The sequence below is a fragment of the Micrasema longulum genome, unplaced genomic scaffold (assembly GCF_059751315.1).
Source record: "Micrasema longulum isolate JH-2025_06_02 unplaced genomic scaffold, ASM5975131v1 h1tg000020l, whole genome shotgun sequence".
NCBI classification, from domain to species: Eukaryota; Metazoa; Arthropoda; class Insecta; order Trichoptera; family Brachycentridae; genus Micrasema; species Micrasema longulum.
Window position 1 is genome coordinate 88,597 of NW_028277228.1, and position 15,706 is coordinate 104,302.

At 30.7% G+C, this 15,706-nt stretch overlaps 1 protein-coding gene across 1 annotated transcript; it reads right to left on the bottom strand.

The window, feature by feature from the left end:
• Positions 1-680: 680 nt before the first annotated feature.
• On the bottom strand, positions 681-14,587 carry LOC148285589 (putative peptidoglycan muropeptide transporter SLC46). Its single transcript, XM_088242948.1, has 7 exons — positions 14,193-14,587; positions 10,257-10,517; positions 8,772-8,946; positions 7,861-8,032; positions 5,900-6,278; positions 4,884-5,124; positions 681-1,592 (listed from the first exon to the last, which is right to left on the bottom strand). The coding sequence occupies exons 1-7, from the start codon at positions 14,350-14,352 to the stop codon at positions 1,529-1,531; spliced, it is 1,452 nt and encodes a 483-aa protein (XP_088099074.1). The 5' UTR covers positions 14,353-14,587; the 3' UTR covers positions 681-1,528.
• Positions 14,588-15,706: the final 1,119 nt, after the last annotated feature.

Sequence of the window (15,706 nt, forward strand, 5' to 3'; positions counted from 1 at the left end):
ATGTGAAATTAACACAACACTGTACTTATTAATAAATTATCTTACAAGTTACTATAAAAACAAAACAAATACTATACAAAAAAAGTTATTCCTTAAAATATATGTTTATTTTGTATGTTAACTTGGTAAAAAAGCATTTAAACAGAAGGTTAAGAAATTTAAATATATGTACATTGTTATTATTAGAGCACACATAAGAATATGTTTATGTGTGCTATATTTCAAGATTCAAAATAAATAATCAAAAATACTGTCTTTTGGAAATTTTTCAATCATGTTTTTATCATAAAAAAATCCTAAAACTAATCAAATAATTACACGCTAAAATCAAATTATTCGCACGGGTGTATATTATTTATTTTATGAAAACTGTGCATAAATGAAAATAGAAATTATGTACATATATTGATTGTATATACAGGAACTAACATGATCTATAATTGAGCTAATTAAAATGCATGACAATATATTGTCAACAGAAATATGAAACTAAAAAGGATAAATTTTATGAACACGATGTAATTTTAGCATTTCCTTATTCAGCTTTTTTATACACCAATATTTGCTGTGAAAATTTCCGAGTAAATATTTTTCGAATCTGAAATTAGTAATTGCATTTATAAAAAATACTTGAAATCAGTTGTGTGGAGATAGCAGGTATTGAACACAGATTATTCATCTTTTTTTAAATGTCACTTTACCAAGTTGAATTGATTCACAGGGCCTCAGATGAGGATTATCATGAAAAACTGATACATTTTTCCATTTGTCTAAAAAATTGTATAAATGACAAATACAATATATTAAATAAATTACTAATTTCGTTTTTATTATGATAGGTCTCATATTATGCAAATATTTTGGATATATTTATTGAGATAACAAATTTATTAAATATTTTTTTATCTCAATGGCACTATAAGTGTTTTGTATGAATTAAAAACATAAATCCATTATGACACTACTTATATTATTTTTTCTCAATAATGTAGCCTTTGTGGTTGCCATGATTAAAATTAATTTCTTTGATTTAAAAATGAATTAATTCATCTTATCTGAATGATTAATGAGGAAGTTCAGTGTCTTTTTTTACTATTTGTTAATAGACTATCAAACTAGCCAAAGCCAAAGTTTTGTAATATTAAAATTACTACGCCCATGACGTCACTAGTTGTCGTCGGTGAATTGTCCTGACTGGTGAGTCGGCTTCCTGGAAACCGGAAATCTATTCAACGCTGTAGTTGATTGGTTGATAAACAAAAATTGGTGACGAAAATAATTTTTAATAATTTTTTCAAACATTTTCGATAAACTTCGCCTTACAATTTAATGCTCTAATTGTTACCGCGTGTAAGAAAACTTTTTTATAACCAATTTTTTATAGCACTGAATTTCCTCATTGTAAGATTGCGTCAAATATATGTAAAAAAAAACAGTAAAAAGACTCATTTACAAATAATAGTATTATGAAAAATTATCTATGTTGAAGAATGATGAGGCAGGGCGGCACTTAGGCATTAAATTCCATTTAATTTTCCACGACCGGAGTGTACTCTGACATGGGGTAGCGGCGTTTTAGAATGTCGACAACTCTGAAAAAAAAAAGTTGCAAATTTTATTCTTTAACTAAAATAATGTGTGGATTGTGGAAGGGTACGTAAATACACACACAAATTACATCAATCCTGATGATTGGGAAAATGATCGAAATATGCTGCAGTTGGTGTATCAATGCCCATTAGGTATTCATAAGAAAATTATGATGATTATTATTTGAAAAAATTATGTTTGACATATTTTAATCGTAATTTACTGCTTTTATTTCACGGTCGTTGACTTTTAAAATGTCGATTAATTTGTCAAAATAAAATAAACTATTGTAAAAAAAAAGTAGACAACTGACCTCCACAACAAATGAGGCAGTTTATCTTGAATTTCATAGTAAAAATATACATATCAGTTATGTTGATTATTTTTGTAATAAAATACTGGTTGAAATATTTACTATCAGTATGTGGACATTTATTTACCTTGATAATCTCTTGCAATTATTATTGAATATTTCTTTTCAAAATAGAATTAAACTGATTTTCATATCATGTTTAGACTTATTTGATGAGTTTTATACGGCGTGACACCCATTACAAATCAAATATATAGTTGCAAGAAAAATAACTTTGATATTACACCACAAAATAAATAATATTTTTTATATAAAGATTAGTCAAACTTCTCGGTTTAATTTTGCTAATTTCTTTATTGACTTTATCGACCAATGAGCACATTCATCTAAGAAGGTCTCAACAACACTTTGAGTTTGTCCAAATGTTAGGACAGTGACAAGTCTTTGGCTCAGTGAGTCGAAATTCTGAAAAGACCTGGCTGGATTCAGGTGCCGTGTCACATCTAAGAATATTGAAAAAAAAAAACTTGCAACCTTAGTGAATGAGAATAGTGAAGAGAATGAACTAAGCCTAGTAAACTAAGAAAAAGAGACACATGAGGGAGTATGGTAGTTATCCGTGGCTCTATCCCACTGCATTACTCTGGGGCATGCTTGGGACTAACAGTTTGCAACTTAGAAGGTATGGGTTCACACTGACCCATTTTTTCAGACTTTCAGGTTTTATCGAAAACTCGGTCATTTTAGAGAGTATTAATTTTTATGTTCTTGATAGTTATCCCCGATAGTGTCAGCACAGACTGTTTTACCTCCCGGCTTCCAGAACCAATCTGCCTCTGGTTATGCCGATTGGAAAAGCAGTCAGGCAGCTGAACATGATCACTTCGGAGATTGACATTTTTCACATCAGTGAAACTATGTTTGAGAGGCAAATACTTTAGAGGCTATTGAAGAGTATTATACCGAACGAACCATTGCTCGAGGGTTTCTGATCCCAATATAACGGCTTAAATATTTTATTTTATTTGCAATGTTATTTTGGTAAAATAAATTAATTTTAAAAGAGCATCGCTCGTTCTTGGGTGAAGATCGTGCGTTATTAACGCATGTCACCTGAAATGTCTTAGCATTATACCCTAGGAGGTTATTAAGATCAATAAATTACAACAGAGATGGAGAAGAACTTCAGATAAGGGATTACGGAAGTTTAGGCATTTACAGGGCTTATTCCCTCTCCAAACCTAATGGTATGAGGTTGGTATACCGACCGCAGCATTTTGATCATTGTTTACATGAAGGTAAGATGATCAGTCTTACGTTTCAGGTGCCAGACCAAGGACTATAAAATATTCTAGTGTAAAAATACCTCTTTAGATAAATATTTCATGGGAACCATGTCTAGAATCGAATTCAAGACCTATTGTATGGTAGGCAAACATGCTGGCCATTAGTTGATAACAGTTTGATGGATACTATTCTATGAAATTTTATGAAGAAATATCTTTAAAGAAAACATCAATATCACGCATTAAACATTAAAAGTTATTATAAAATGCTAATTAGTAAAACATGGATACAGCAAAGATATTATGAACTCTTATAAACCTGTCTATGTATGATGCATAAAAGGTTCAAAATTATAAAAAAAGCAATGTAAATAAATTATTATTATTATTATTAATAATAATAATACACTAGCAGCTATTAAGCTATTGCGTGTATACCAAGTGTACATGGTTATTAAACATTATAAATTGATGTGTGCATCTAGGCGGTTTTTGAACACATTAACTGAACTAGCACCAATCACTTTCTCAGGAAGGCCATTCCATTTCTCCACAACTTGGTTTGTCAAGAAGTTCTTCCTGGGGTTGGATGAGAAGGAGGTAGTGTTTAGTTTCAATGAATGACCTCTGAGATGGCGGTTTTCATTCATAGTGAACATTGATTTCAACTTGGGTACATAAATGTGGCAGAATTAAAAATATCAAATAATAGGTGTGTAGATTTGCATCGAACCCGGGACCTCAAGCATGTTAGGCAAACTCGTCAACCATTACACTACGGGGCGTACTTTTCTCTACTCGAGTTTCATTTCCAGATTTTTTACCTGCTTGAGAATAGCCATGAAAACACCTGTCCAGGGTTCAGGTGTTATTTCATTTACAGAACTATATTCTTCAGCCACCTGGGCTCAGACAAAATCCTCTTTATATAAACAATAAATTTATTTTATGGCAAAAATTGTTCTTCTTAGGGTCAGTGGCACAAAAAAGTTGAGTAAAAACAGGGTTAAAGTTGAATAATTAGTCGCTTCAGTTTGTTTTTGTCCAACAGACCATTTTTAACAAAACTGAATTAAGTGTACAGGAGTTCTGAGAAAGCCTTTATTTATAAAATTCAAACGAAATAAAAATAAAAAAAATTGTTTAAGGGGCTTTTTAACGAATTTTGTCTTAAGTTTTGGTCATTATTTATGCATATTTTGTAATAAAAACTTTAAAGCTCTTTTTATGCAGATTTGTGTTTTGGTCTGTTGGACAAAAACAAACTGAAGCGACGAATTGTTGTGTTTTCATCTAAATGGGCAAAATGAGTGGTTTTATCTTACTTTTCTCATGCAATACGCTTTATATTATGTGCAGTAATTAATTTTATAATATTTTTTGCCAAATTCTATCTGTCAATTATTAAAATCACAAAATATTTGTCATTGTAATCTAAATCTTAGCGCCATTTATCATCCCATCCCATGTGAAAAGAAAGATAGGGGTTTTGACCCGATGAAATCATCGACTCATTTTCATATTTCTTCAATTGTTCGGGAGTGTGTACCTGTTGAGGTGTTTAAGATCGATCTGAAGTAGTAATCGGAAGGGCTAGGTCTGGGCTATGAGCTGAATTCAAATTTTTTGTGTAACCCTTAAGATTGCCATAGGTTAAAAATAAAATTTAAAATAATATTTTAAACAGTACTAACCCAATCAGTAAAAAGCATATTGCATATATGGCTGCTGAGATGAAGTTGTATGCCCCGGGAAACACTTCCAGTGTACACTGGTAGAAAATAGAATACAGCGGTCCCGCAACAAGAGGTATGATGGTTTCCAGTGAAGTTGTTAAGGACAGGACCTTTCCCGCATCTTCCGGTGGTACTACTTGGGTCAACATCGCTCGGTTGGTCGGACCGAATGTGGCTCTCATCGCTGACACTGTGGAACCTAAAGAGAAAAGAAGTTTAAACTATATATCTCAGCTTTATTTGCCACTTTCATTCATTCAACTTCTACCAGTCCTTGTCACTTTCCTTATTTTCCCTTCCCGACACCTCCTTGTTTTGTCAGTATTTCTTTCATATTCTATTGTTTTCATTGCTGTTTTTTTTTGTATATTATTTTAATCGATGATTTATATGGTTAAATCTAAGTGAATACATCTAATTGGATGGCAAACCTTTTTATCTATTAGTATTGTAACCTGTACATCTGTTTGTGTTCCTCATAAAATAATAAGCATGTATTTATTTATTTATTCATACAAATACTACAAAAATATATTACAAAAAAATAACAATGTATTCCTAACTCTATGAGGCCAAGAGCCCTGTGTTGACTTGGGATACAACATAATGGAAAATGGAAGCATGCATATTAATAAACAATGGCAAAAACAAAAAGTAAAAATTAAATCTCGCTAAATAGTATGTAAATCTATGCATTATCTTGCAGCAGTCTCCTGCAATGGTCTCTTTCCTTAGACAAAATCCAAACTTGTACACTTCTCCTGAAAATAGGTTTCGTTTTGGAGAACTTAATATGTTCATCCAGGACATTGAACACTCTCGGGGCCACAAAAGATGAATTTCTCTGAGCAAAGGTCGGACATAGTGGAGGGGAATACGCATTCATCAATAATAAATTATTGACCTTTTAAGATAAATTTTTCTCTGTATCTGATTTAAAAATGTCTTATTATACTTATCAAATCTATACTTACTTAAGTACATGTGCCATGTTTTAGTAGCCAGCGCAGTGATGACTGATTTGGCGACAGAAGAAATGAAGGCAGTCATCGATATAATAGAATCCCCCACCTTCAGAATTTTTTGTAGAATACAGGCCGAAACTACAATTCCAACAACTGAGGTCAGGATGCTGAACGCTGCGTACCAGGAAAAGTCTGGCAGAATCCAGTGCAGTTTCTCTCTGACGAATAGGTAGTTTACTGTTAAATCTCCTTCTTGAGCAAATATACCGAAACTCGAAGAGAGCATCAAACTCCATAGTATCAATCTTCGGTAGTTCACACGTCTCTTGAAGCATGTTTTAAACATTCCAGAAACTAGTTTAAAATCAAACATGCTGCATTTGTTGTACTGAAAGATGAGAAAATGTGTCAGTTCTAAAGATTATCATTGAATACATTTATAGCGATATAACTCTTTTGATATTATGCACATAGTAGTACAACGTAGTATTTAATGTGTAAAATATGCAAATTGTGAACTGTAAAGAAAGATTGTAATGATAATTATAATAATGATAATTATTGCGGTACATAATTATTTGACTAATGGAATGCAGAATAGGGTATTTTCACAAATAGGGAATAATGTTGAAAATATAAATCATATTTAGAGTTGATTTTTACAATTCTAATTATATAATGTATTAAAAACTAATTTTCATCTATAATTTTCGACTTTGAAATTGAGGACAAACAAAACCGCATGTTATGCGAGCTTCTAACAAACATTGCGTACTAGTATGGCGCTGTAATGTAATATGTGCTGTTTGTCTCATAAGGCGTGAATCATCTCATTTTATTTACATATTTTAAACCATTGTAGAAATTTTATCTGATGTTGCATGGAAAAAATATAACACTGTTACAATCGTAATTTTTTGGTTGACCCATTTATATAATAGGGACTCGAATAAGTTCTCGCTGATGATGGCAGATGGTGATGTATTAGCCTTTTTACATCGGGCAATGCTACAGCCAACTTCATCGTGAAGCTGCACCATTAGGCTTGAAATGACAATATATGTTATTCTGCCAAAGTGTAAACAAGGTATTTTTTCATAGCATTAAATATGTCAAATTTCTTGCCAAAAGAAGAGTACTTGCAGGAAATTTTACTGCATTACTTTTTTTTTTAATCTGCAGCTGAAGCACATAGAATATTTGTGGAGATTTACGGTGACCATGCTCTATCGGAAACAACATACAGCGAATGGTTTCGACGCTTTAAAAATAATGATTTTGATGTTCATTTTTTAAATTTATTTTATTATGTTGAAGATAAAGAATGCTCTGGTATACCAAAAAAGTTTGAAGACGAAGAATTGGAAGCATTACTCGATTAAGACCCATGTCGGATGCAAAACATACAGATCATGATCACACAACAGTTGCCAACCGTTTAAAAGCATTAGGAATGATTCAAAAGTAAGAAATTGGGTGCAGTACGAATTGAAGCCGAGAGGCGTCCAACAAAAACGGCAAGAACTTATTCAAATCCCCGATAATATTTGATGTACTCTTATATCTTTGATTCTCCTCATTACAGATACCACATGCCTTAACTTTTTTAAAACTCGGGAAACTAACTAAACTAAGGACTCTGGATCAGAGGTACCGAAACCGGTACCGATCTGGGTACCGAAACTTGATGTCCATTTTCTTACATGGTCATTTATCACTACTTGAAAATTATGTTTAAAAGCAAATAAAACATTTTAAGGCTGCAGTCATTAGCTATTTTAAAAAATATATATTTTGTTTTTGTGTTCCATTAAGCACTTAAAATATACTAAAAATGCTTATTTTTACAATATATTTCTCTCATAAGAGGTAAGAAATTATAAGGAGAAGTGCATTAATAGACATTTTTTAAAGGGTACATTATTATTTATTAAATATTAATAAAAACGCTATAAAAAATAAATACGTACTTCGTGCAATGGTAATGATTCTTCTAGGTAGAATGTGTATAATGTTCCCAAAAATGTTGCTAAGGCACAAATGGCAAACACTATGACATAACCAAAAGCTTTAAAAGCAAACGGACTGACTATTGATCCGAGCAAAACACCCGTCAGCAGAATGGCTTCTAAAATCCCCATTCTGAAAAAACAAGAACAAATTTTAGAAAATTGTTAGAATAAAGATATAGTCGTTCCACTATTGAAATGTCACTATCTAAATATTTGGGTTTTTCCTTTCTCCTTCTTTTTATCTTCCCATCCCCCCTCTTCATAGTATAGCGTACTGTTCCCAACTCAGATTCGCGACCTGTAGCTCTGACATCAACTGTCGATGAACAGTAACAGAACAAAAATGTTTTTTGTCTATTTATTATCTAGTAGTTTTTTTTAAGTGTTCATATATTTGATTTCCTTGATTTTTGTAGAGGCATTAAAGATTTTTTATGCCAATCAAGATGTCGGCTCTTTTAATTCATAAAATTCAACAGATGGAAGAATTTTTTACAAAGAGGATGTTCAGTGCTAGGGGAATTGGATATAAAAATGTTTACTTACACGCGGTAAAAATCAGAGCATTTGATTGTACCGAGAAGTTTCTCAAGATAGTAAAGCGTAGATTTTTAGTTTGTTTTTGTTTCAAATTTTGTATAAAATTATAAAATTCTGTATATATATATATATATATATATATATACCTACTTATTTTCTCAAACTGAACGGTTTGGGTAGGTAGGAAGAAATTGCCTTAAGGCAATATGCCCGTCCTTATATGTATATATGTAAAAAGTATGTGTTTATAAAGTGTAAAATAAATCATTATTTTGACTAGTTTAAAATAAGATAAAATGTTTATAATAAGGGGTTAAATTAATAAACACCTGAAGGATCTATTGGAAGGGTCAGTAATGTCACTGATATAACAGAAACAGCCTGTGATTAAGGAACTTAGACCTCCGAGTACGGAGTAAGGCACCGCGGCCATTATTAGCCACCACGGATCCAGGGACTTCCATAGGGATAGCCATACGCACAAGCAGAAATAAGACGTATAACCTAAAATAAAACAAATACATTGTAACAAAAACAGAAAATAATTATAATTAATAGAAGAAGATAATGACATTATAATAAAATAATGACATATTATTAATAATGAAGAATAAAAAATCAGCATTCGGTATGCATCTTTGCGTTAGTGAAACAGAAGTTATGTAAATTAATGTTAATGAATTTAAAAAATACACATTCCTAATATTCCCTTTTTGGGACCATTTTCTGCCAAGTGAAACAAGTGTACTTGGAAAAATGGGAAATTTGATAGAGTGGGGTTTAAACTTTAAATCTCGAACCTCGGAATGTAACATTTTATTTGAGAAACAAAAAATGAATGCTCCCCTAATTAATTCGCAAATTGAAAATAGAAACGAATTATTCTCCTAAATCATATTGAGGATTTAATTATTAAGTATTTTACAACAAGTAGTTCTAAAATTGTGTATTTTTCATTGAGCTTTTATGTTTATCTTTTCACTCTTTAAAGGAATGCCAACGAGTCACATATATTTGTCTTAAAAAATTATATATTTTTTAAAGAAAACCTGAATTGTAATAGAGAAAATATTTCAAATACGATACTGTTTGAGAACAGCGGCGTTCAAAAAACTGCTAGTGAAAATGTGTCATACAGCCATCGAGCAGGTAAATTGTGAAGCTAGAATTATGTAAATTTTTTAGCAAATATAAGAATTTTTTTATACTTTATTCTGTATACTTAACTGAAAATCAGATTTTTTGCTAACATCGGATGTGTGATATGCATGTACGTCAGAGGTATAGAATCGTATACGCCATTTGTTGTTTTTTTTTATATACTTAATTAAACTCAGAGTTTATTGAGTTTTCATCAGAGGTACGATATATATATATATATATATATATGTGCGTCAGAGGTTTTCAGGAGAAGCAAAAAACGATCTCCATGACGAAATTTAATTTTTGATTTCTTTTGTTTATAATATTAAAATAGTTTTCAAATTAATTTATATGATTATTTATTGATTCAAATATCTCCCTCGGCAAGGGACATACCAGTGAGGGAACAGTATCTTTAATGTAAAAAAAAGTAATACATAAATTGTAAAAGAACAAATAAATTAATAAATATATTTGTGGATTACTTTGCCTGGGTAATTCTTATGATAAAAACCAGGTCTGAAACAATTTCAGCAAATTTATAATACCTAGCACATATTGTTATACCACCAGATAGAGAAAAAAAAATGAAAGCAAAAATTGATTTTATCAAAAATGGCACTTAGGATCTTATACCTCTGACGTACAGATATATATTTGTGTCCACTTACCAGTCATGGATGATACGAGGAGAGGTTTCCGGCCATTGGAATCAGACCACGGGCCAAGGAACAAGCTGATGATGGCCGGGAAGATTCCAGTAACTAATGACTTTACCATGATAATTTTAGATGCATGATGCTGCACCATCTCCTCCAAGTGTTGAGATTCATTAGCAGTATTGGATGAAACAAGAGATTCACACAGAGTTTCATTATAGCCAAATGTAACGGTGCAGGTACGGAAGATAATCAAATTGCTGTAAACAGTATCTGAAACAAATGCAAAAATCAATGATTCTGTTTATTTTAAATACAATTGAATAAAGAGATAAGAAATATTAAATTTTCCTGCATTTTGAGTATGTATTTTTAAAATTTGCAGATAAATACAGGATTTATTTAATATTTTAGTTATCTAGAAAACATAGAACATATAATTTTATATCATATTCCCAAGGAGTTTTGGGAAAAACTCATTCAGGGTTAACAAATAACAAAATATTTATTTCTAGATGTATTTACACTTTTACTTTTAACAATTATGTCATCATGGTGTCCACAAAGAGCCTTTTCTGTTGGCTGCCAGCTACTGTGCGTCCTCCCAAGTCAGATTCGCAACCAGTAGCTCTGATATAAACTGTCGACGAACAGTAACAGAACAGAAATGTTTGTTGTCTATTTATTTTCTAGTTAATTTTTCAAAAGTGTTCATATATTTTTTTTAGAACTGATTTTTATAATTTTTTTTTATTAATAAATTTCATAAATGGTACATGTTTTTTTTATTCTATTTAAATCTACTTTTATACACCTAGTTAATGTTATAATCGTAACTCTCCAAAAAAAGATACTAACTCTTGTGCTTGGAGAGTGACTTACACTGTTATAGTTGTTTATTTATTAGAGTTTGTATAATTTTGAATATACGAGTACATAAGGAAAAAAACAAAAACATAGGATATATAAAGAAAAACAGAAAATAATAATACATTCATGTTAATTAAAATTTAATGCAGTTTTTACACTTGTCTAAAAATTTATTTAGATTTACTTTAAATTTATTTACAGATATATTAGTTTTAATAGTTTTTAGTTCATTGGGGAGATTATTGTTTGCTTGTTTATTGACACCTTTAATTACTTAGACATATCTTTGATTTCCTTGATTTTCGTAGAGGCATTAAAGATTTTTTATGCCAATCAAGATGTTAACTCTTTTACTTCATAAAATTTAAAAGATGGAAGAATTTTTTGCAATGATGAAGTTTAGTGCTAGGGGAAATTAGATATAAAAAATGTTTACTTACACGTGGTAAAAATCAGAGCATTTAATTGTACCAAGAAGTTTCTCAAAATGCGTGAAAAATTAACTACTTTATCACAAGTTCTGGTGAACAGCTGTTTAGAATAGCCAATCAATTGTGTTTTGATATATTTCCGGTTTCCAGGAAGCTATGTTAAGCGTGTTTTCATATGTAAGGGGTTCTCTTTTAAAATGTCAGAACAACTCACCGTCGACAACTAGTGACATCACAGGTGGTGTAATTTCAAAATTACAAAACTTTAAAAAATCACTGCGACGATAAAGATAAATAAAAAAAAATGGCTTACTTTGATAGTCTATTAACAAATGAAAAAACCACTGAACTTAATAATATAAGTATCTATATAAATTTTAATTATGATTAATTTAATTTCAAGACAAATATTACTCTTACATAGATTTGACTCAAATTATTTGATTAATTAAATCTAATCAAAATAAACTATTATTTATTAGATGTTTGTGTATAATTAGGGTATATAAACTATATTGAAATAATTTAGTGCTAATTAAAATAATAATAACACTACTGAAATATTGACTCATTAATTATATATTACGTACATATTAGAATCTTCGCTGCAGCTGGATGTTACAGCATAATGATAAGCCTCTACATTGTAAAAGGGGAGACAGGTCTTATCAACTCGAAAACCATATACATAAAATTTACATAATGCGTATCTTCATTTCAGCATGGCAAAACAAAAAGTAAACTTAATAAAACGTGTTTGTTATACAGAATAAGAACTACTATTTGTTAACATAAGTCGTTTCCATTTTTTACCAAATTAAGAGAACAACAATTGAACACAACAACAAAAAAATAGCAACACTTTACTCAATAATGTATTCTCCTTCATTATTTTACAACAAATTAGTAAATAATTCATATCATCTTCACCGTACACTGTGCAAATGTTACGAACAACTTTGGCAGCTTCATTCCTCGATTGAACATGAACAGAACGGGTGTCGAAAATGTTGGAAGGGCCATCTCTATGTTAAACAATATTACTTTGGCCATTGACATTTTTCACGTCTCTGAGGGAGTTTTTCGTTACAAGATTCTCTTACTTTTTTAACATATTATTCTCAAGATATTATGTATACCTACGTGTTATTTTTATAATATATACCTAATTTTATTGAATTTTTATTTTTATTATTTCTATATCTATGAATTAAGATACATTATTTTGTAATATACATAGATAGATGAAATAAATAAATAGAAAATATGGATGTCTAGGCGTTTACAGGCTTATGACCTGTCATCGGCTGGTTTAAGTGGCCACTTTACACATCGTGTAACAAACACCATTCTGCCTATGTTTGAACACCCACATTTCGTAAATTCATACATACTAGGCTACGTCGGAAAATATTTTTCATATTTTATACTTCTCGGACCAGTTGGTTCTATCAACAATATTTTGAGTTTGACCTAATGTTTGCAGACAAGGACTGAATTTCACCAACTACCGTACATTCACGGAGACTGGACTGCTGTGCACGTGCAAACCACAAGCCCACTGTGTGATATCGCGAGATTGGCCCATTTAACACCACGGCAAAAATCCATACGGCATGATGAAATACAATATGGTGGATCGATATTTATTGTTTTACAATTATTTCCTTTTTAATGCCTGGCAAACGTAATAAACAGTACACCATGGGACCCACTAATCTCCAGTCGATTTCCTTTTGCAGGATTTTTACCTGAGAGTACTCGCTAAATTTAAATAATGATTTTGATAAAATTATCATAAAAATCTCTTGTGTTAAGTTTTACTATATTATTTGAATCATATTGTTGTCCCGTGGCTAGTGTTACGGACTCACGGATCAGAGGTCTGAGGTTCAAACCCCACTCTACTCCAACATGATTTCAATTTTCTAATTTATTTATTTATTATATATACGGCTTAAGCCAATTACAACAGTTACAATAAGAAACATAAATACAAGAAACTGAAAAAAAAGAACATAAAACTAAGTAGCAAAGACAAACAAGGGCAAAACAATAATTGTATACAATATATTCATAAAAACGAAAAAATAGTGAGTTATTTACAACTCATTGAAAATGGTCACCAAAATTTAAATATTTGGATAGATTATAAGAACGCTAATATTTCTTTATTTTTTAGTAATATTATAACCAAGGTGTTTTTATTGTTATTTTTTATTTAAGTCATTAACTATGGAGTTTTATAAATAAATAAAAAAACGAAAAATATAAGTATTTTCAAATTTAAATAGGTACTAAGGAATGCAATAAATGTCAATCCACTACGATTTTCCCGTACAGTTAAGATAAAGATGATATGTGTGAAATAGGCTAGTTTCCGTCGGGTATCACGCGGCTGGTTTGTTTATTTGGAAATTCTTGTAATAATGAACATACTTTAGGATATTATTATTTTATTAAGATTAACAAATTCTAACAGAGAATATGGAAGTTGGTTAAAGAATTAGTAAAGATTATCTAAATATTCATAATAACGTAAAACAAATACTTTAGTTTTCCATAAGCGTTGCGGAAATAATGTAATAATCGTATTAATAGGTAGGTAATCGGTAACCATTATAGCAAGCAATTATTTGTTACATACCTGAAAAAGCATAGGCAAAGAAAAACATAAAAACTGGAATCTCCGATACAGATCTCGACCAGTGTTTTCTTCTGATAACTACATCGACTGTGGAATCAGATAAATCCGTATTTTGATTATCATTGCTGGATTCTGTGTTTGATTCTTGCGGGCTTTCCATTGTATTTTATTATAATAATCCATTCACTTTAAACACACGCTTAAACCATTGCTCTGAACCAATTCAGTTGCGCTTAAATGTGAAGTTAATGAAACATAAAAAAAATCTACAATATAAATATTTTTTAAAAACTAAGCAAACAAAGAAACAGGTAAACAACAAGCAAGCGCCCCGAAATCCGCAACCCGCAACCCGCAACCGAAAACTGTGACAGTTTGTGATGGTGACAGACAATAATAATATAGTGTTGCGCAACGATATGCGAATAGCTCAAAACTTGAAATATTAATAATCGATTATTTTATTGAATACGGTTTCGAATAAATCGTGAACCTGCATTATCAACATCTTCATCGGTACATACTGAGACGGTATAAACTTAGAGTATATATATACTCTAAGTGTATAAACTAATATCGATATTTATGCACGAAAGTGTGTATATTTGTATAAAAATTCAAAGTATCTTTGTCGGTAGCCGGTGACTGAAAATGTTTAAAAAAAATGGTAAACATATTATATTTTTCATACTCAATTTTACTTTGTAGGTAAAATTGAAGATGCATTTTAACTTCCCATCAGAATACGTATCTTGGGCCTCGATTACAATGGGAAATTAAAATTTATCTTCAATATTATCTACAAAATAAAATTAAGATTTTTGTATGAAAAACAGGAAATTTGAATACATTTTTTTCTTCTAAACATGCTCAATTATAGGTTACAGATGAAGATATTTTAAATCTTTATGCAAACATACTCATTTTCATACACACATATCGGTTTTTTCTTTATGGACAGTCGAAGATAACTCTGTTAACTTCCCATTGTAATCAGGGCCTTGAAAGTTGGGAAAATTTATGAAATAATTTGGAATAGTTTGAAGAAAACTTAAAAAATCATAGCGCTGATAATACGAGACATAATTTATTTAATTTTAGCTTAGCTTAATAGTCTATTGGTAATAAATAAAAATAAACGTCTTAACTCCCTTATTTGGCAATATCAGATATTACAAATAATTTACAACCAGGGTTGCCAGACTGGATCAAGCGAAAATAGGTAGATTCATAAAAATAAATCGGTAGATTCCGTGGGTGAGGGGAGGAGGGCGGGAGGCAACAATAAATTTGACAGTTGTTGTTCCAAATTAAAGCGCCATTTCGTCTAAGGCCGTTGCTTTAAATAGTCGGAAACGCATGATAAATGAACAATTGAAAACCAAAAGGACTGCAATATGGGAATCACCAAAATATATTGATTTCGGCTTGCCAAACTGGCCCAGAATACAGGTAAATCTTATTTTATTACTTTGAGGCTATTGTTGATTTCAACAATACTGTATTTTGTGTAA